This window comes from Monodelphis domestica, chromosome 6 (genome assembly GCF_027887165.1).
Source record: "Monodelphis domestica isolate mMonDom1 chromosome 6, mMonDom1.pri, whole genome shotgun sequence".
NCBI lineage: Eukaryota > Metazoa > Chordata > Mammalia > Didelphimorphia > Didelphidae > Monodelphis > Monodelphis domestica.
In genome coordinates, this window is record NC_077232.1 from 189731276 (window position 1) to 189754024 (window position 22749).

At 38.8% G+C, this 22749-nt stretch overlaps 1 protein-coding gene across 1 annotated transcript in view; it reads right to left on the reverse strand.

Moving 5' to 3' along the window:
• The window catches only part of DCHS2 (dachsous cadherin-related 2), a 361472-nt gene that overhangs the window by 123319 nt on the left and 215404 nt on the right, over positions 1-22749 (reverse strand). The window contains exon 3 of the mRNA XM_016423164.2: positions 21062-21293. Coding sequence (XP_016278650.2) covers positions 21062-21293 — 232 coding nt within the window. The remainder of the gene's footprint in view (positions 1-21061; positions 21294-22749) is intronic.

Sequence of the window (22749 nt, forward strand, 5' to 3'; positions counted from 1 at the left end):
TCTTCTGCCTTGGAATCAATGCTTAGTACAGATTCTAAGACAGAAGGTAAAAGTTTGGTTTTTTTTTTAAGAATTTAGTGATAGCCAGTGTATAGAGATTTTAAACCTTTGCCTTCATTCCCCAGAAGTCCTTAGTATTTCCCAAAATCCTCTATAATCTCTCCTGCATCTCCACATTGGCAAGATCACATTATTGGTATTTAACCCCTCCCATGCCCTCTTTGGCTTGCAGCCAGTGGTGATGGTGGTAAGGTGGGGATTTTGAAAATGGCTAACCAGTCATGGGCACATGGTTTTTATTTTGTATCCCCTTTATTCCTTGATTTCCAATGATCATTTAATATACCTCATAAAATATAATATTTTTATTATTTGATATTAAATTTTAATTTTTACATCAGTGTGTATCAAAAGTAGAGCTTGAACCCTAGGACTTCTTGGATCTGAAGGCAGCTCTCTCTGGCTCAGACGCCCCACTACCTCTTGAGGAAGAGAATAACAACAATTCATATTTTCATCTATTTTATAATGATATATATTTTTATAGTGATATTCACATTAACATAAATTTACAATATATACAGCCTCCTCAATAATATTCAGAATTATGGAATACGGGTTGTATAAACCCATGACTAAGGAGATAGTAGAGGCAGCAGGTGAGCCTGGGAATCCAAAGGGAACCATTTGATCAGGGTGGAGCATGAACATATCTTAAGAAAAATTTGATGCAAACTTCTAGGAAGTAGACTGAGTTGGGATAAGCTATCACCTTTCCACTAGTCCCTGGATTTTTTAGTTCATTAATATGTGGCAGGTTTTCCAAGTCTGAACTCTTACCAACAATTGATATGCCCCTTGATTCAGCACCTTGGATACCATCACCTCACTGTGCCTCCTATACCAGCTAGCCTAGATTCTGGATGATACATTCCAGAGTCCTACATCCATGTTGACTGGTCAGAACATTACCTTCCAGAACTTTCCCAGAACATGCTGCAAGCCTAGTACACCAACACAGATTATCATTTACTTTGTTTTACACATGATGAAACTGAGACCCAGATTAAGGTGGTGTCAGTCAAGATTATAGCCTGGGTCCCCTGACTACGAGGCACTAGTGGTTTGTATTGGTTTGTAAGACTCCATTTTCTGTCAGCAACTCTGATTGGTGTTTTAGCTCTACAGAACATCATGCTTCACCCAGGATAAACTGGTCACCTGAAATCTTATCCCTATGCACATTCACTCAGTTTTTGATACTCAACACCTTCTTCAATCCCCTCAGTTGCCTCCCCTCTCTGATTAGAGGGCAGAATAATGAATGTGTCCCCAAGCTTTCCCAGAATTTCCTAGTTAATTCTCCATTTTCCATCAGTGGTTCTGCTTGGTTTTGAAACCACAGAGCATCACACTCCCCAAGTACCTCTTTACCTCCAATTTTCAGCTTCCTTTTGTTTTGCCTTTCTTCGTGAGGCTGTAACTCCTTGAGGACAAGAACTGTTTTCTTTTTCTTATTTGTACCCTTAAATGATTATCACAGTGTCTGGCATATAGTGGGTACTTAATAAATTCTTGTTGAGTTGTGTTGCTATTCTGAAGCTACAAGATATTCTTGCATGGGTTATGCGCCTGAAAGGGAAGCTGGGGGCTGAGGGAATATGGATGGAAGGGTTCAAGATTAAAACAGGAAGAACATAAAGAGAGAAAATAGACAAAGAGACACAGGAGTCATCAGGTTCACATTTAGCTTATCAGGGCTTACTCCAATGGTCAGGGAAAGACTGTCCAACTAACCCTGAATGAGGGAGCTGATCTGTTTATTAAGTGCAGTTGCACAAGGAGGGGGTGGCAGGGTGTCCATCAATCATTTGGTATATCAAAAGTTTTAACAGTTTAATGACAAAGCCAAAAGGATAACCCAATGGGTCACCAGGTATCCAGGACTGGACTCTTCTCCTTTCTGGAAAGCTGGCACCAGTCTTAATCTTAGGAATGCATGTGTAGATCTTTGATAGTCCAGAGGACTCTAAAAATCATCTGTGAGCTTACACACAAGATAACAGCAGAGGTCTGGCTATTAAGATCAACCATATTTAACCCCATCCAAATTTAAGGACTCAGCAATCAATCATGTGAAATATTAGAAACATATCCATAAGTCTGGTCCATGAGCACTTTGCTCATTAGAGTCAGCTTTTGAATACATCTGTAATACTTTACTACTTTCATGATTCGTTCATACCTGGAGACCTTCAAGTTGAATTCCAATACACTGGCCTGCTTTCCACAAAACCCTTGTTGCCGTTAACTACCTTATAATTAATTATGAAGCAAAAGGTTTAAGAGGAGCATAGAAAGCATTTTAATAGATGCCCATGAAATGCAGTGTTTGAAGTTTGTGTCTGGTCAATGGCCTGTGTACTCATTTTCCTTTTTATCTAAGGCCATGTAGATATATGGTCCAATGATTTACATGGAAACCAAAGTGTTAGCCTTGAGAATGGGGCGCATTCTTTAATGCAATGTTAGAGGCTCCTTTCAGAGTAACTATAAATGACTCCACCATAGTTACTCAGACCTAACCTACCCACTTAAGTAATGGTGACACTGAAACTCTTGCCTAACTAATTTTCATTAGGTCAGTCTGGTGCAGTGAATTTGGAACAGGTGAATCTAAGTTCAAATCCCAGCTCCACTGTTGTGATCAGTCTTTACAACTCTTCATCTAGGCAACTCACTTAACATTTCTGGGTCATCGTTTCCTCCTCTATAAAAGGAGAGGAGAGACTTAGATGGTCTCTAAGTTTCATCCCTAGATCTATGATCTTATAAACTAGCCAATATGTATATGCTAAGATGGGGAAGAAGAAAGAAAGAGAAAGAATGACAAGTGACAGGATAGAATAGGGGTAGAGATGCAGATAGAGAATAAGTGTGGAAAGGGTCTGCATATTATTTCATATAAATATACATTTTCAATGCCAGAATATTTTGCTTTCCATGGTGATAGATATTTAATTATCTTGACTTATCAGTTATAATGCAGACTAAATACCACTAAAAGAATGACAAATAGAAAATGATTTTTTCTTTTGTTTTTGTCAAATGCAGAGGAATGTCAAAGAGTAGAATGGGATCATTAAACATATTCCACAATTCCTTAAATTCAGCTCAACCCATTCTCTTCCTTCTAGACAGTCCCAAGTTTAGTTCAATATCTACCGTCATTGCTCAATCCAAGATACATGCTCAGAAGGACTAATTGGACCTAGGTGGCATAGTAGAGAAAGCACTAGACTTGAAGTCAAGAAGACCGAGTTCAAATCCTACCTTGCTTGCTGGGTGACTCTGGTCAACTCAGTTAACTTTTGATTGCCTCACTTTCCTCAACTGTAAAATGGGGATAATAGCATAATAGCATTTACTTCATAGGATTATTGTGAAGATCAAAAGAAAAAATATATATAAGGCACTTGGCAAAGGTTACAATTTCACATATAAATATAAATATATATATATTTTTATTATTATTTTACCCTAACCATCCAATTGCATGCCATAATATGGAAAATCAATATTCTTAATCCATTTGAAGTATTAGGCTTGAAGAACAGTAGAAGTTTTTAAACACAGTAGACCTAGATCCTGGACAGACATTTGACAAAACCACAGTATCTTTGGGGCTTAGGTAATAAGAGACATATAACCTAGATCAGGGTCCCCATTGAATAATTTCCCCCCTTTGACTTCTGTTCCATCTAACTCATGGCCCCATGAGGTAAGTTGTACCCCTACTCAGTCCCATTGGGAAGAAGGAATCCAATGGGGTCTTTCAAAGGGTCAGACATTTAAAGCTTGGCAGGGATCTCAGAGATCATTTACTCCAACTTCCTCGGTTTACCCCAGAGAACACTGAGGCCAGAGATGCCACAGCTGTGACTTGCCCAGGTCACATAGGCACTAAACACCAAAGCCCCAAACCTCTCACTACAATTACAGCACACTTTTTGCCCTGTACCTTTACTACTGTGGCTACTGAGAGGTCCTTTACCTCTCTGGGAGCTGAAAATAGATAGAAAAATGCTCGGAAGAAGGAGAATGGGCTGAAATGGACTTGAGGAATTCTGCAGACGTGAAGGAAGCTGATGCTCTCCGGTGACAATGGCTTACTTACCTGCCTTCAAAATTGATTGGAAACCCTAGTACCAGAGACCATGAAGCAGCAGTACATTCCTTGAATGAACACTTCTCAATCATCCAGGTCAAACAACACTCTTTGTAGCATTTGCATATGAATAGCCCCTAGAAAATCCACTTTTCAGAAGCACAAAACAATAAACTGGGTTCCCTGCAGTTATAGGGACCAGGACATATAAAATGAAATGAATGCACTTCTCTGGTTTCAACCAAGCATTGTCATGTATATTTTACCCAGTAAATAGCTGCCACTTTTGGCTAAAGAAATGTTAACTTATTTATGCTACATTTTAAAACTGTTGAAAGTGCAGCAGTTAAATATATATAGGTGGCATTTTCCATTTAATTTGCAAATGAAGGAGAGCAACAAAGTACCATTAACCACAGGAAACAGAACTTACTTTCACTGGGGGGGGGGGGGATTAATTTTAGAAGACATTGATTCATTTATGTTTACCTCATCATGTGCTCTGAGTTACATATTATAGATGGCAATGTGTGATAATATTTACCTATGCTATTCATCTTGTCTTTTTTCCTATTAGTTTAGAGACAGGAAGCTGCTGTGATAAAGTCCTTTTAAAACTGATTCAGCTAAAATAACAACCTAGAGGCAAAAGACTTGCTCTGAGTTACAACAGCATGACACCTGAAATAGGAAAAGAGATATTGTTGGGTACATCTATTAATTAAGCAACAGTGATTTTCAGTGGCAGGCATGTTCTGGCTGTTAATGACCATCTGGAGAAGATGAGGCGCCCTTGAACCAGTTGGTAATTTACAATCAGGAAATGCCCTAGGTGTAGGTCATCACTGGCACCATATGGACCATGGAATGTTGAAAAGAAGGAAAAAATCTGAATATAAAAGACAAAATTCTCCAGGAGGATTATTATTAAAGCTGAGCATCCTAGATGGGATTAGGGAACCTGCCCTTTCAGTCACAGGGAGAAAGAGAGAGTCAGCAAATGAGTTGGAATTCTACCTTTGTTACATCTCTAATTCATACATCCTTCTCTTGTCTTCTCTTCTCTGCCACAGACACCATCACCTCACAGCTGGACCACTGCAATCACCTGCTCATTAGCCTCTTGGCCATCAGTCTCTCTGCACTCCAATCCATCTTTCACACAGCTGCAGAAGTGATTCTCCCATAACCTGAGCCAAGCCATGAACCTCCTTCTTCAATAAATTCCACTAGTTCCCATCTCTTTGTATCCCCAACACTTAACATTGTTTCTGGCACAAAGGAAGTGCTTAATAAATACTCAACAAATATTTGTCAATTGATCTGTTAATAAATTATTAAATCGATGTTAAATTCATTACATTTCTAATTTTTTTTAAGTTTCCCTTCCTGGACTTTCCTTTCCTGGACGTGGAAGCTATTATTACCTCAATATTATTACATTATCTAATCTCATTCTCTAAATAGACAACAATATGTTACCTACTTTGATTCTAATTGTTGTTGTTCGGTCACTTTGTGACTCGGTTTGGAGCTTACTTGTTAAAGATACTGGAATAGTTTGCCATTTCCTTCTCCAGCTCATTTGACATGAGGAGCCCAAGGCAAACAGGGTTAAGTGACTTGTCCAGGGTCACATAGCTAGTGTCTGGGGTCAGATTTGAACTTGTGTCTTTTTTATTCCAGGCCTGGTATTCTATATCAACTGCCCCCACTTAGCTGTCCATATGATCCTAATAATAACTAATATTTAAATTGCATTTTAAGGTATGTAAAGCACCTTATATATTTGATTTCATTCATTCCTTCTATCAACCCTAAGAGGTAAGTACTCTGGGTATTATAATCAGCTGTATTTTACAGTTAAGAAAATTGAGATTCAAAGCAGTTAGCAATCAAGGAGTAGATTCAATCCTCTAAGTGTAACACTCTCTCCACTATAGCCTTCTATATAAGCACAGGCAGAACTTATATGGATCCCAGGGACTAAAGAGATTCAGGAAGTGGATTTTATATGTTATAGACTCACCAGAATCCAGTGTTTATTATGCAAATTCTTAAGTTAATTAATTCTTTGGAAAATTCAGTTAAATACTAATTATTCAATGTGTAAATTATGCAAAGAGAATTTGGTAATGAGGATAGATTTGTGTAGGAAACATTCTGGAGAATTTTTTTTCCACTCGATTTATTAGTATAAACGGAATCTATTGCTTAAATTCTGTGGTAAAATGGGCCCAAGAGCAGAAAGAACACAGACAAATATTAATCCTGCTACTACTTAGAAGTATGACTTTGGGCAAATGAATAAACCTCTCTGTTTCTCAGTTTCTTTATCCACCGACTGGGAATAATAATGAGGATTTTCACACATACATACACATATGAAGAGGTTTGGAAAAGTGTAAAATTTCCATATAACCTAAAAAAGCATTGAGTGAAGGAGAGACTAGTGATTATTCTCACCTCAGGAATTCTCTGTACCCCTCTATATACCTTGCATTCTTACCAGAATCCCTCTGTAACTTACAGGTCATCAGTAGCCCTAAAGGATCAGAGAGATTCAATAAGTTGCCTTCAGCAGGACAAGAACCCAGATTTCCTTGATTCCTGAGGTTCCCTTTCTATCATGCATTGCATCATGCCATCTTTCATGTTAATATAAGGATGGGGTGACTGATTAACTCAACTCCATCTCACTTAAAATGACAAGATGTCAGATCAATCACTCTCATTCTTAGCTCTTAGAAAAGTGTCAAAAAATGTTCTTCAAGTTGAGCAAATTCATATTGAGATAGACCAAGGAAACCTGAAGCCAACTAACAATTAACAGACTAAAAAATCAGAGTCATTCAAAGGATTGGGGCAAGAATGACATTCAGCTCAACAGAGTGAGAAGGAACTGCTTGGGGCAGAAGATCTGGCTTCACCCTTACCCTACCTATAGGAGGACTTTGTAATCTTCAAAGGGTCTAGCCAGTGGATTTTGGACTTCACAGCTTCCTTTCATGAATTCTAGTCACATTTCCAGACCAACTAATGGAAGTGTCTTCATCAAGAGCCAAGGACAGATGGGCACAGAATCTCAGTGCTTAAAGGGAATTTCTTGAGTACCCCATAAACCGAATGAAAAAACTTTTAGCAACCAGGAACTATGATGTATCCTTTTGCCACATGTGCTTTCTAAACTTGGATCCATTGTCTGCTGGACTCCAAATTTACTTATGAGAGAGTGGGTCACAGATTTGGGGGCAGGGGAGAAGGGATGTTTTATACCAAGTGTATTTACTTTATTACTTTAGGAAATGCTCCTTCCTAAAAGCTTACTCAAACCTCACCAAGTACAAGTATCCCTTCCACATCTCAGAGGTTATGGACCTGGCCACCCCATAATCTGGAAAATCCACTTAAAATATTTTGCCCTTCCCACCACTTCATACCAGAGAAGAAGTATGATTTTTTTTTCTTTTTCTTTTATGGGATGTTTACAGTAAAAATAAATTGTGTATATTTATGGTATTAATAAAATATGCTGATATATACAATACCATACATAGATTTTATGTATTTCTGAGTTCTTAAACTTTTTCTGCTATCCTCTGCTTTTCACATATCACTTGTGGCTTCTGCAAAACTACCCCAAAACTCTCATTTAATTTCTTATGTGAACCCTCAATATATTAAAACCACAATGGGGGGATGTTGTGATTTGGAAGGGATACCTGAAAGTATACCAATCGGGACCTGAGCTAATAGCATTAGAAAAGAAAACCTCTGATTCCTCAGAAGTACTCCTAGAACACTCAGAAGATGTAACCAGGTTTGGGGGACCCAAGTCAAAAGGAGGAGGAGTTGGAATACGGATCCCTAGATCTCATATAAGATATAATAATATGGTATTATCATTATTCATAGTATATGTTCTATTTATCTTGATAGCAAACAAAAGGCTATTGATATCTTCCATAACACATGCTTGATTTGTACAAGTTCAATACAGATTAAACAGATTAGTTTTTCATTTTTATTCAAATTTTCCATTCAATTTGTTGTCTCTAACTTGCAGGGAAAAGCATAACTTAATTTATTCAACAGCAGAACTTTCTAAATATAGACTAGGATGGCAAAAACCATGCACATCATTGGGCAGGACACAATCTTGGTATAAAATTAGGACATTAAACCTTCATTATGACTGAATCTGCCTTTAAAAATTAAGATGTAATATATTCTGTTGTAGATAATTATGTATTTTTATTATAAAAAAAAAGCTAAACCATAGCATCCTCCCCTCTATGTTTAAAAAAAAAAGGTTAAAAAGCTGCTACTCAGCTTCTAAGCATTATTTCTGCCTGTCTGGTGTCATGCTGTTAGTAGTATGCATCTTCTGTGTTTTAATTACCTATCATTCTGTGTCTATAAATATGCTGCACCTCTAATTTGAGATGTGGTATCCATTATAATGTGAATAAACAAAGAACAGACAATAGGGCTGCCAATGTAAACTCTTCCTTTGTTCCTTTGCACTGGCTAGCCAAGCTAAGGATATTTTCTGCTATCACAGATGCTGTTGCTAGAAAAAGAAGCAAGCCAATGGAATTTCTGATGGAAGGAGCTGGGCATGGGGGGCTGGGGGGTGACAATGAGACCCAAATGCCAAAACTTGTAGTGAAGTTGTCCCCTCCAAACTGTCTGCATTGGAAACAAAGAAAGACTCTACTAGTCAAGAACGTTTCGTCAAATTGAACAGGACAATCTCAAAAGCTAAAGAAGGATCCTTTTGAAACTACTAAAGAGAATGTTCCAAACAATGGAGAGTTTAAAATGACATCTAGCCCATAATGGTATTAGTAGTACTTTAAAAAATAGAGCTAATAATAAATATGCCTCTCATGTTTCCTCTTTTTAAAACTCTAAATAGTGTGGTTTGCCTTGTGCCCACATCAAAGGAACCCAACTAACTGAGGAAAAAGAAAAATGAAGGCTCAATTCAACATCTCCCTCTCCTGGTGCCTAAACACATTTTCCAACAATTTTCTTGGAACCAACAACAAACTTGGAAAACCAGAAACAGAAATGGGAAAAGCAACCCACGAAAAGAAAGCAACCACCCAGGGGCCCCGCCCCCTCTGGCCCCCTCTGGCCCCCTCTGGCCCCCTCTGGCCCCAGCTTCATATGAACATGCACACAATGAGTCAAAGAACTCTTGTTTTTGCTTCAAGGAGCCAATTGGTTGAGTCTTGGTCACAGTACAAACAAGCGAGGGGAAGATCTCTAGCCTTCTGAAAGCTGGGTTTGCCAGCTCCGTTGGAAATAGTAGCTTGCTTCAAAGAGCACTAAAATAAATAAATACAGGACTCTGACAGAACTGTGGAGTAACCTGGGACAAAATGTTGCTTCTATCTTCTATTTACTTAGCTGTATACATGTTTTGTTTTGTTTTCCAAAAGGATGTGAGCTCCTTGTGAGCCAAGCCTTTCTGACTTTGACCTTTGTATCCCCAGTGCATATCACAGTCCCAATTGATGCTTATTGGATTGAATTTAGTGATGGCTCAAAATGCTGAGTGCCTGGAATCTAGGTGCTCCCCCTCCACCTGGCCACTAGAAGTTTATAAGGAGGAGACACTGTAATCCAACAGTCTGAGGAGCAGAGGTGGAATCCCCTCAGTGCACACAAGCTCCCCCCTAAACACACAAATATACAGATAAGTATAAATGCCTGGGAATGTATATATGTGAATACACTCATGTATATCTGTACATATGAGTAGCAGCAAACTTTTTGGTATCATTTCCGAGTTCAGTTCCAAGCCCCAAACTGATTCACTCCATGGAAGAAGCGATGAAGGGCTCCCCTCTCACAACTCTTGCCCATACCCTGCTTCTGCCCAGGGGTGCTTCTTCTCTCAACCTAGGGAGCAGAAAGGTATCGAGTAGACTTTGAGGTGCTCTCTACAGAAAGGTACCAATAATAGCTACCATATTTATGAAGTGCTTTAAAGGACACAGAGCATTATTTTTTTTCACAACAGCCCTGTGAGATAGCTAGGGTATTCTCATTTTTATTTTTATTTTTTAGATTTCACCTTTTTTAATTTCAGAAGAACCCACACATATTATACAGGACTCAAAAGAGAACCCTACAATGAATGATTTATTATACTATTAATGAAGTTTAAGAGAAAAAAGTTTACAATTCCATTGAAATGACATGAAGTTACTCTCATTTTTACAGATGAAGAAACTGAGGTTCAGAGACCTTTTGATTTGCCTAGGAATATATAGCTCATATAGAAGTAGGATTCCAAACCAGGTATGTCCCAGATCTAATTCCAGCCCTTTCTCCACAATACTGTGCCCCCTTAAAAGTGGGAGGCAGGAAAGGGCATAGAGGTGTTGTCTTTAGCCCTTACCTTTGCCAGGACATTGGAGGTTTGGGATTATTATCAGGGACAAAAAAAATGTCATTCAACTCCTTTCCATAAATTTCCAGGGAGTCGTTCCATATGAGTGATTTTAGTCCTGAGAAGGAGGGTGGTACATGTGGTTCTGGTTTATGCAGCTGGCATTATATGCTACTAGTGGAGAATGGCAGAGGAAGGAATTATGGTATTTCATCTAAATTCAGACCATATGGCCATCTGCCAAGGTGATGGATCTGGAGAGCAAGAGCAAAGTCCAGAATTTTCCCCACACGCAAATCTGCTTCATTAGAATCCAGAAGTGATGCCTGGAGCCTTTGTCTTAAGAGAACTTGGTCTCAAGTGTCTCCCCTTATGCCACACACAGAAGAGAACAGGAGGACAAAAAGCAGACAAAGACTTATTAACTACCTCCCCAGATGAATGTAGCAAGGATTCCAAGTGACCTGCTAGTGCTTCATCTATCTAGTACTTTGCCATGGTTTCCCTTAGAGTTAAAATTGCTAGAGTAATTTCAGATTTGCAACAAAAATGTCACATATTTGAGCCTTACAACAACTCTGTGAGGTAGTTGCTTTTATTGTCCCCATTTTATAGATTATAAGTAGAAACTGAGTGAAGCTAAGTGATTTGCTTTGAGTCATATACCTCCTAAGCATCTGAGGCAGAATTCCAACCAAAACCATTCTGACTCTAAGCCCAGTCTTTGCTTTATCAACAACTCCCCCTCTATGAAAGCACAATTTATTGTGGGGAGAAAAGGCCTTGAAGTCAAGAAGACCTGGGTCCAACACCATTTTTTTTAAAACCCTTACCTTCCATCTTGGAGTCAATACTGTGTATTGGCTCCAAGGCAGAAGAGTGGTAAGGGCTAGGCAATGAGAGTTAAGTGACTTGCCCAGGGTCACACAGCTGGGAAGTGTCTGAGGCCAGATTTCAACCTAGGACCTCCTTTATCTAGACCTGACTCTCAATCCACTGAGCCACCCAGCTGCCCCCCCCAAACCCATTTCTAATACATACTGGCTCTAGGATATGGGGCTAGTCAAATTTTTCATGGTTCTTCCAATGGTATCAAACTCAAATACAAATGGATTCCTGAAGGAAAGTTGTAGACTTAGACCATCACGAATGAACATGATCAGTTGTATTATATTTTTGTTAAACAGTTCCCAGTTACATTTTCATCTGGTTCCAGCAGGACCCAAGTTCTATGCCTCTGTTGCAGGCTGCCCTCAAAGACTGAATTGTATAGACCATAAATTTCACTGATACAGATGTTTTCTCACCCAGAATTTCTCAAACCAACAAAATCATGGTTCTACTCCCCTTTTCCTTTACATTTTATGGTTTATGGAGGTACTTGCATTCTCCTCTTTGGAAGCCCCTTCAGGATCAAGACTGACTGACTCTAACTGAACTATTACCTAGTGAGCACTTAATAAGTGTCTTTAGATTGGGGGAGGGGGATATCAATAATAATGAAAGTGAAATCACCATCAAGTTTCAACAGTTCCTTTACAAAGGTTCCAGGCATCACTTCTGGGTTCAAATGAAGCAAATTAACATATGGGGAAACTTCTGGACTCTGGCCTCACTTTTCAGATCCATCATCTTGGCAGAGGGCCATATCCTCTTCTGCCATTCTCCACTAGTAACAATTCTACTTACCTCTATGAGCCAAAGGTACTGAGCCTATTGGGCTACAGTTTAATACAAGTATAATCAATGAAACTGAAAGTTACTATTGGAGAAAAAAGGTATACTGGAGAAATTGAAATAAATAGCCCTGGTGAACAACAGTATATGAGTCACTTAAATTATTTCAGCTTTAAAAAAAGTTTCCATTTAGATAATTAACCAGTTATTAAATTGGGAAAGCTACATCTATTCTTACAAGTTACCCAAATATCAGGAGAAAAGTATAAATAATCAAAGCTACTGGCTTTGAACTCAAAAGGTCTAGGTTTAAATTCTGGTTCTGTCATTTGCCTGTGTGTCCTTGGCCAAGTTATGTAACCTTTCAGCCTCAGTTTCCTCATCTATAATTGAAAGATCTCTAGTAGATAAATTCGAAGGTCCTTTCCAACTCGAAATATATCATTACAAAACTAATATAATGTAAATGAAAGTAATTCTAAAAGGCAGCTGGACTAAAATTAGTCAGTGATTCACTTTCCTTGATTGTGAGAAACAAGAACTGTTGTGAGCCATTGGATGGAGGAACCCCTTCCCCACCAGGCTGCCATATGCCCATAAACACATGGTGGTACCTCTGTTTTTTTCTGCCTTCAATGTATTTATCCTCTGGGAACTTCAATGGATATAAATGTCTCAATGGAAGTACTCAAATGTTCATCAAGACTAGAAAATCTACCATAGTCATCTAATGTCTCATTGACAACACAGAGAGTTAGTCAGCCAATAAGCATTTATTATATACCTACTATTTGCCATATGCTGTGCTAAGCACCACAGACACAGGAAAGAAAAAAAGACAGTGCCTTATAGTTTTAATTGGAGGAAGACAATGCATATAAAATGAGGCAGCTGGGTGGTTTAGTGGATTGAGAGCCAGGCCCAGAGATAGGAGGTACTGGGTTCAAATCTGGCGTCAGAGGCTTCCTAGCTGTGTGACCCTGGGCAAGTCACTTAACCTCCATTATTTAGCCCTGAATACTTTTCTGGACTTATAATCAATTAGGCAGAAGATAAGGTTTGGTTTTTTTGTTTTTGTTTTTTAAGAGGTTGAAAAAAAGCTGCAAAGAGAATACCTGGATACAACCTGTGGCAGGAGGGGAAATGATAAAGTGATATACTGGTCACCTTCCTTAAGTGGAGGACTTGATAGGAATCTCTGATACCCATCCTCTATTCCCTCCAATAAGAGGAAGAGAAAGGGTCCCAGAGCCAGAGGGCAAGGAAGAGGAGTGAGTTTCAGAGTTAACTATAGCTGTCATCCTACAGCCAGTGACAGCAGCTGCTAGCTAGATTAAGGAGTGATGAGTGAAGGAGCAACTCATTTATCAGGCATGCTTCATCTAGATATGAACTTGATGAAAATTCCAAGAAGATTCCAAGAAGATAAAGACTCCTTAGCTGAGAGATTTTCTCTCAGAGAAATTAAGTTTTTTGTTTATGTGTATGTGTGCATTTTTAGTAACCACTTTTAAGTTTGAACCCACTGTCCCCAGGGTCCCAGGTTTATAGAGGAGAGAGTATGTTCCCAGTGTGAGATGTTGCTGTACTTCAATCCTTGCTATATTTTTTCAGTAAAATCCCTTTGTAAAAGCTATTTAAAAGAAAAGAAAACAATAATGGTGATAACTGATATTGGTTTCCAAAGACGTACAGTAAAACCCACTACCTCCTCTTAAAGGGTGGTGAGGACCGCGGGTGCTAAATGGGGCATACACTATTAGATGGGGTCACTGTGCAGGATGGCTTTGCCTAATTGTTTTTCTTTGTTACAAAGGAGTGTTCAGTATATCAGGAAGTACATGTGGCATTAAAAAAAGATGCCAATAGAACTTTCCAATAAAATAAGATAAATTGTCCAAGCATTCTGTGTGTGGCTGGCCTTAATTATCTTTAAAATAAGTACAGCAATATATCCATTTCTTAATTACTCATGGTAACGGTAGAAAAAACTCTAAGTAAAAGAAACTCATAGATAATTGAGAAACACAATTTTCTACAATGCCTTTATCTGCTCTCCTACTAAATTCTTCACTAAGGCTGCAGAACAGTCCAATTTCAGTTTCACCTTCTCCTTTCCACCTTCCACAGTGACAATCTGATCAAAAACTAATCATTGCTGAGAGAAGAAAAGGAATGAGATAAACCACAAACCAGATGATCTGTTCCCAAATATCAGAAACTGAGCATTCTAGTTTATCTTATGATGGAACAGTCAAAATGCTTATAATTGTAATTAGTCATATTACTATTGGCAGTTGTGTAATATAACAACTAGGCAGATTCGACCCTGCTATATCTTTTTTCCCACTCACCGCAGCTGGCCAAGACAAGGACCCTTTGTTGCTAGTGGAAATTTCATTCCCCTCCTCTTTTTCCTATTGCAAACCCAATTCTACTGCCACTAGACAGTATCCCTTGCACATGGCCAGCAGCCCCTTCCCACCGTGCCCTGTCCTCTCTAAAGTTGTGGGATGGGGCCAGGAGCAAAGGGAAAAAAGAGGAAATAGAAAATAAGATTTTAATTCTAACACATCTCCTCCCATCAATTACTTTTCGTCACCATGATCAGGGACACAGAACAATTGAGCTATAGAAATTATATAGACAGATTGGAAGAAAAAGGAGTAGAGTCAGTGAGATGCATTAGATGCCTGAATTGCCTAGGGAGAAAATAATGAAAATCTGTACTAGGATGATGGTATTGAGGATAGAAAGTATTCTGGAGTCTTTATAACTGATCATATATGAAAACAAAGGGAAAGACAAACCCAAGGTACTGTAAATTTTCCAATAGGAAAGACTGAGGGAATGGTAGTATCAAAGAAAGAAACAGTAAAGTCAGAAGAAATGGCAAAACAAGTAGGAAAGACAGCAATTTAAGTTTAGGTTATGTTGGTCTAGAGGTGGCAGAGGGACATTCAGGTAGAAATTTTCCATACTGTTTCCTAACCCTGCATCTGCTCTAGTCAGAACCATGCTGGGAATGAACTTTCTTTTCCTTGTCACCTCTCACAAATCTTGTCTTCTTTTAAGGCTCAACTCAGACATGACCTCCTCATTAAACTCTTCCCCCATTTCCTCCATTCTTGGTGTTCTTGTCCTCTTCATTTTTCTTTGTGCTACACTTATTGGTGTGTATAATGTATCTTCCAAGCAGAATGTAAGGTTCTTGAAGGCAGGAACTATTTCATTATTTTTTAAGTTGTTGTTTTTTCTTTGTATCCCCAGCACTAAACACAATGCCTGGCATGTAGTAGGAGCTTAATAAATGTTTGATTAAATTGATTTGTAAGCTCGGTAGGTAGGTGGAGATTTGGGTCTGGAACTAAGATGGGTGATCAAGAATAGAAATACAGATTTAGAAGTCATCTTTCTGAACTAATGTGACAGTTAAAGTTGTGGAACTGAATGAGATGTGTTTAGAGAGGGAAGAGAAGATCCCTTGTTGCAGAACCTACTACATTTCATTTGCTGACACCATTCAAGGAATAAGGAACAGGAACAACCAATGGAGATATAGTAGGAACAAAGTAAGAAACAGAGGGAGAGGCAAGAGAGTATAATATCTCTGAAGGCAAGGGAGTGAGCAGATGTCTGAGACTGAGAAGCCAAAAAGTAGGAAGCCTGAAGAAACTTCATTGGATTTGATTAAGAGATCATTGGCAATCGTGAAAAAACTAATTCCAAAGGTGTGAATGGAAAGCAGGTTTTATGTTGATAAGGAAAGAATGGTTAGCAAGGAAGAAAATGTTGATCTTTTAAATTTTTATTTATTTGTAGTTTTTCTTTGTTTATTCATTTTGTATTTCTTAGAATGCAAAAATATTCCACTGCCTTCATGTGACAATTCAAAAATCATATAATTTATTTTATTTGTACTTGTATGTATTTTATTTTTTATTAATACAATTTTTTCCAGATATCTCAGTCCTTCCCTGCCCTCCCCCCACCACAGAAGATATCATCTGGTATCAACATCTTATTTAAATGAAGTTTGGTGGTGGAGGCAAGGAGAGACATGAGGCAATAGCTAGCTGGAAGAGCAGAGTCAAGAGAATACCTTTTGGAGGTATAAGCTTCTTGAAGTAAGGGTCCATTTCATTTTGGCTTTGTATCTCCATGGTTAATGGTTTAACCAATTCTTATTGCTTTGTTCATTAAGAGAGGCATTTTTGGCAGGTATATAGACAAGTGTGAAAGAGCTAGTGAGGAAGACAATCAGATTCACAGAAGAAAGGGGATGATTCCTGAAAGAAGGTCTAGGATTGATAGAAAGACAAAGAAAGATCAAGAAGCAGATAGAGACTAGCTTTAGCATATACACATGGAGGCTTCTTACTCTGAGAAAGAAGGGAAAGCAGTAGGACAGAGGGGATGATGATGCTTAGAAATTTTGAGACAAAACTGGAAATGAAGAAGCTACCCGCAAGTAACCTTGACCAAATCAGTGCAACTCAAGGGTAAATCATTTTTGTAGGACTTGTTAAACTTATTGCCAACATTTATTTCTTAGTTTGGGATTTCTAGAACTCATTCTATGCATAATCATATTTTTGCTCTTAAAATTTTGTAAATGAAAATGCCATCTTCTATCTGCAAAACCAAAATAAACAGATACTGCTGGCTATAGAGTGTGTGTGTATATATATATATATATATATTTATGTATATAAAAGTGTATGCATGAATGTGTGTGTTTATAGCTGTTTAACTTCTCGGTATTTACAGGCGGCTTTCTCTCTACAGACACAAATATATGAGTTCACATATAAAGTGCAGTTTTAATAGGTCAAGAAGATCCTTGTCATATATTCTAAAATGTGTGATATTGGGAAGTGGCTTACCCAAAATCATATAGTTTGTCTCTAATAGAGGTGGGACTTGAACCAAGGACTTTCTGGTGCATGTTTGCCTTCTGTTTGCTCTTCCACAGTTGCTCCTCTTTTTTTCCCAAAAATATTAGTAAATCAATCTAAGACTCAGAGAAAGTAGGCAACTTTTGGACAATCACATGGCTCAAAAAGTGGCCAAAGCAACAACTTCAAGCTGAGCTTCTAGTCCAGTGCTTACCAGAGTACCTGGCACAGAGTAGGAGTAATGTTAACTTACAACTGAGAGTTCTTTCTGTTTTTGTGGTTGTCCAGTTGTTTCAGGCATGTCTGATTCCTCATGACCCCTTTTGGAGTTTTACTTTGGCAGAGATACTGGAGTGGTTTGCCATTTCCTTCTCCAGCTCATTTTACAGATGAGGAAACTGAGGCACACGGGGTTTACTTAACCAGAGTCACATAGTTGGTAAGAGTTGGAGGTGAGATTTGAATTTAAAAGGATTGAAAAGATTGAACTGAGTTCAGACTTAGCACTCTCCACTGTGCCACTTTTGTTCTTTCTCACTGTTCTTTCCATTCTACCAGTTGGTTCATGTCTTCAAATACCCGATTTACAAACCAACCTTTAGCACACAACTAGTCCAAATCTAGGGAATGTCTGTTTACTAGATTCTCTTTACTACACTTTAAAAAAACCCAGTAACTATTCATGCTGTTGTTTGATACTCTGCAACTAAAGGTTATATTAAAGTATTACCAGACCTCATGAATTACTCATGAGCCCTGATTAAGTACAACCAGATTCCAAGTGTTATAAGGTTGGGAATAGTGTCTTCAACCCAAATGCTCCCACATCAAAAAAAAAAAAAAACGCCAGCAATAATGACCTTAGGCTACTTCCATTACGAATATGGGTCTTGCTTTATAAAAAGACTGTGATACTTCCATGAGATAATGACCCTGTCAAGTGTTCCCAATGATTAGCCAAAGCATTTACCTCATACCAAATGCCAGAACTGGAAGCATGTGGTGAATGGTGAACTAGCAAGCCAACCCAGGACCCATTCCCTAAAAGTGCAGACTATCCCCTTCAGCTCCAGTGCCCAACAGGGGGAGCTGAAAGAAACTTCTCCATGTTGTTTAGAAACCTTTAGTTAAATGCTTTCAGAGATTCTGTTCCCTGATTATTGATTGACCTATATATTTTTTGGCAACTATGATGCCCTAGAGGGTCTGATTTGACAGGGAGTTAAGGTCCATGGTTAAAGTAAATTATGAAAAAGCCAAGATAAGCAGTCTGACTTCCTAAAAAGATTAGTTTCTTCTGTTCTTTGGAATGTTTCAGGGGCTACGTCACTGGCATTGTTTTTGAGCAAGGAAAGATTTGCCTTCAGATGACTGCCAGAGTAAACATCTAATCCCCTGGATGGTCCCAAACAACAGACTCCAATTTCTAAACCCCATGAAGGAAACTACCTTCAAGGTTTAAAGAGTGGCTTAATATCAGTCCCATGGCACTTTCTGGGAAGACAGGGTAGAAACGACAAGCAGGAAGGTCGAGAAAGCCCAGACTTGAGGGATGACTGGTTTAATTGCATCAAAATCCTGCTAATCAAAAATGAGCACAATATTCTTTGCTATTTGCCCTCCATAGCGGTAGAATGCTGCCATGCACAGGCCAACAGCTGCTGTATGTACTCCACCTTGGGACACAGCTCCCAAACAGATGGTTTTAGCAAAGCAAAAGTTTGAAAATCATGGGATTCCATAATTCCACCTCATTAGAAGCACACATCCCACCCTTTGCAAAGGTCAAACATTCCAAAGGAATTGACATAAAAGGCAAATTTAGTTTCTTCTTGTTCAACCTTATACTCCCTATAAACATGACTTCACACTGAATAGCTCAACTCTTTGGTATATGATCCCCTCATCTGGAAGGAAAACTGAGGAAATCAAGATCCAGAGATAAGTGACTTGCCTAAGGGCGAGGTAGGGGAGTAGTTGTAGGCTCCCTGACTTCAGAGGTAGAGTTCTACCATGGGGTTGCACTACTTCCACCCGGAATTTTACCACAGCATCAAAGAATTAGGGCTGGAAGCTCAGGTAGGACTCCCTAATTTTATAAGTGAAGAAAAAGAGACCCAGGGAAGTTCAGTGACTTATCCAGTGTTACACAGGAAATAAATGATGAGGCTAATATTTAAAAATGGGTTCTTTGTCTCTGGTTTCTCTATCAAGGCTACTCAGTGGCACAGTGGATAGAGTTCTGGGTCTGGAATCAGGCTGATCTGAGTTAAGGTATGATCTCAGACATTTATGAGCAGCTTACACCTGAGCAAGTCACTTACTCTCCCTTTATATGTTTCCTCAACTGTAAAATGAGGATAATAACAGCATCTGCCTTGGAGGTTTGTCATGGGATTCAAATGGGATGATATTTGTAAAGTGCTTAGCACAGAGTCCAGCTCCTAGTAGATGCTAGATAAATGCTTATTCCTTCCCTCTCCCTTTTCTTTCACTCTTGTTCAGGTATTTTTTTCAGTTGTGTCCAACTCTTCATGACTCTACCATGTGGGATTTTCTTGGCAAAGATGCTGGAATGGTTTGCCATTTATTCTCCAATTTGTTTTACAGATGAGGGCTCTGAAGGGAACAGGATGAACCTGTTCACCTGTACAGATGAGGAACTGAAGGGAACCAAGTAACTTGGTCAGGGTCACACAGTTAGTCAGTATCTGAGACCAGATTTGAACTCAGAAAAAAAAAAAGTCTTCCTAACTCTAGGCCTGGCACTCTATCTACTGCACCACCCACCCCAATATTCACTTTTCCCACCCTCCCATCCCAGTGTAGAATGCAATTGATTCCCATCTTCTCATTTGTTCAATTCGTGCATGCCTTTTGATTCCCTTCTTCTTTTTGAAAAACAGATTTATTGTTGCCTTTTGCTTTCACTCCACAATCATTTCCCCTCCAGTTCATTTTCTACCCCATCCCCACTGTCCACTAAGTCCTTCTTTTGTAACAAAACAAAACGTTTAAGCAAAGTCAGCCAACACAGTAACTCCCTCTGCCAATGTACATTTGTACATTCCACATTTGGACATCTTGCTTCTCTATCCTATGTCCTTTCATGAATGTCCCACAGAGATTTTATGATCCACTCTAGAAGCCTTTCCCTTGGTCAATTAATACCTAATCACGTAAGTGGTTGTTAAAGTAGATACTTGGAGTTTCAATATTCCCTCATTTTCTAAGGAATTTAAAATCTTTCCACCAGGAATAAATAAAGGAAGGTGATGCTTTACAGAAACCAATGACTCTTTAGAAAGATGGATTCCTTTGGGATAAAAGTTACCATATATCTGGCATCTTCTAGAATAATAGATTTTTTTTTAATCTGGAAAAGGCCTTAATGATCATCTAATTTATTACCTTCATTTTACAGAGGAGGAAAATGAAACTTGAAGAGACTAAGTGACCCATTCATGGTTTTGTCACTTGTTAGGATCTAGTTCTTCAGAGGCCTCCCAATGTTCTTTTCATTAATATTATTTAATACTTGAAATTGATGCTTCTAAATGCAGAATGTTAATAATAAATAAACATTTTAATAAGCAAGAGAACATTTAAAAAAAGCCAGGAAGGGTCTTTTAGTACACCACAGATTTAAGAAGAAATAACCTGGCATACTTCATCTAGAGGTTATCGACTGGCAAAATAGCTTTTCTGCTCCTTTTTCATGACCATTAATTACATGCCATCCAATTCTTTATACTAAGATATCATTTACTGTAAGAAATAGCTCCTTCTTTGCCAAACAACCCAATCTAATTTTCTGGTTCTTGCACTCTCACTCTTTAACACAGAAGCCACTGCTTTCAGAGGAAAACTGTCCTGAGATTGATTCTAACCCTACCTTAACTTCTGACGTACCTGTGGCAGCATCAACTGTGAAGAGGGAGGAGAAGTCTCCTGGAATGAGCTCATAAGCCACTACTCCATATATTCCAGCATCCCTGTCAGTAGCAACGACATTGAGAATCTCCGTGCCTGGCTGTGTGTGCCCACTGATGCTCGTCACGTAGGAGGCTGGGTTAAAAACAGGTTGATTATCATTCACATCCTTCAGCTCCACTCGAACAAAAGCTTGGGCACTTAGTCCACCCTGTTGGATAAATGAGAAACGATTAAAAACACAGCTCTGCTAAATGATGGATGGCAGGATAACCAGCAACCTGAAACAAGGATGGAATTTTTAAACAACTCAAGAAGAGTTTGTTTCTCTTGGATAAGCATATTTATTATCATTTATTATATATTTGTAACAAATCACAGGTATTATATTAGTTGTGTTATATATTACATTGTTATATGTTTTAAAAAATAAAAATAAATGTTAACTCAAAAAAAAAATCTGTTACAGTGACCTTAAGTCACCAATTCTTACTAACAATGTATAATACTTTTGCTCAGTTTGTTAAAGCACAAAGCAGATTATCCACATCTTTCCTTTGTAGGTATTCTATTTCAAGAATATACTCAAGTGATACTGCCCCAATGGCTATATAGGCCTCCTCCCAGTTACTTTTGCAACTGAGTTCACTTTGAATCTAGTCTGAATGTATTTTGTATATAGCTCTTGCTATATAGGTTGTCTTCTCTATTAGAATGTCTGCTTCTTGAGGGGAGGAATTGTTTTCTTATATGCATATATATACATATATATGTATATGTATGCAATTTGGCATACAATAAACACTCAACTGTTGAATTTTTGAAGCAGACTTGGTACTTTTATTTCCTTAGCAAGACTAATGTTGGGAAAATATGGGAAGTTTGTCTTTGATGCCTTCACATCTTCTTTTTGAGAAGGCCCTTTCTGATTTCTGATTCTCTCTCTCTCTCTCTCTCTCTCTCTCTCTCTCTCTCTCTCTCTCTGTCTCTCTCTCTCTCTCTGTCTCTCTCTCTGTCTCTCTCTCTCTCTCTCTCTCTCTCTCTCTCTCTCTCTCTCTGTCTCTCTCTCTCTGTCTCTCTCTCTCTCTCCTCTCCTCTCTCTCTCTCTCTTTCTCTCTCTGTCTCTGTCTCTGTCTCTCTCTCCCTTTCTCTCTCTCTCTCTCTCTCTCTCTCTCTCTCTCTCTCTCTCTCTCTCTCTCTCTCTCTCTCTCTCTCTCTCTCTCTCTCTTTCTCTCTCTCTTTCTCTCTCTTCCCTCTCACACACCCACACACCTCTCAATGTCCCAGCAGTATTAATAGATTTTAGAGTAGGAAAAGACCTTGAATCCATCAAATCTAATCTATCCCTTTTTTGTTGGCTTGTTTAAAGGATGACAGTGTCAACATGGAAATCTAGAGATCCCCAGTTTATTTAGTTGGGAGGTAGAAACCCCAGGTTTTGACCTTGTCACAGGAGAGTTTCTCCCTGGGGGGGGGTCCCCCTTTGCCAGACTGTAGACATCCACTTCAGGAGGGAGTTAAACACCATCCGAAGTTGAGTGACTCTGTCTCCAGAAGCCTTTCCCAGTATATCACACTCTCCTTCTGAGGATCGAACTCAGGACCTTCAGCTTGCAAGACTGAGTTACCTACTGTGCCAAAGCTGAAGTAGAAGTCTATGGTCTGGA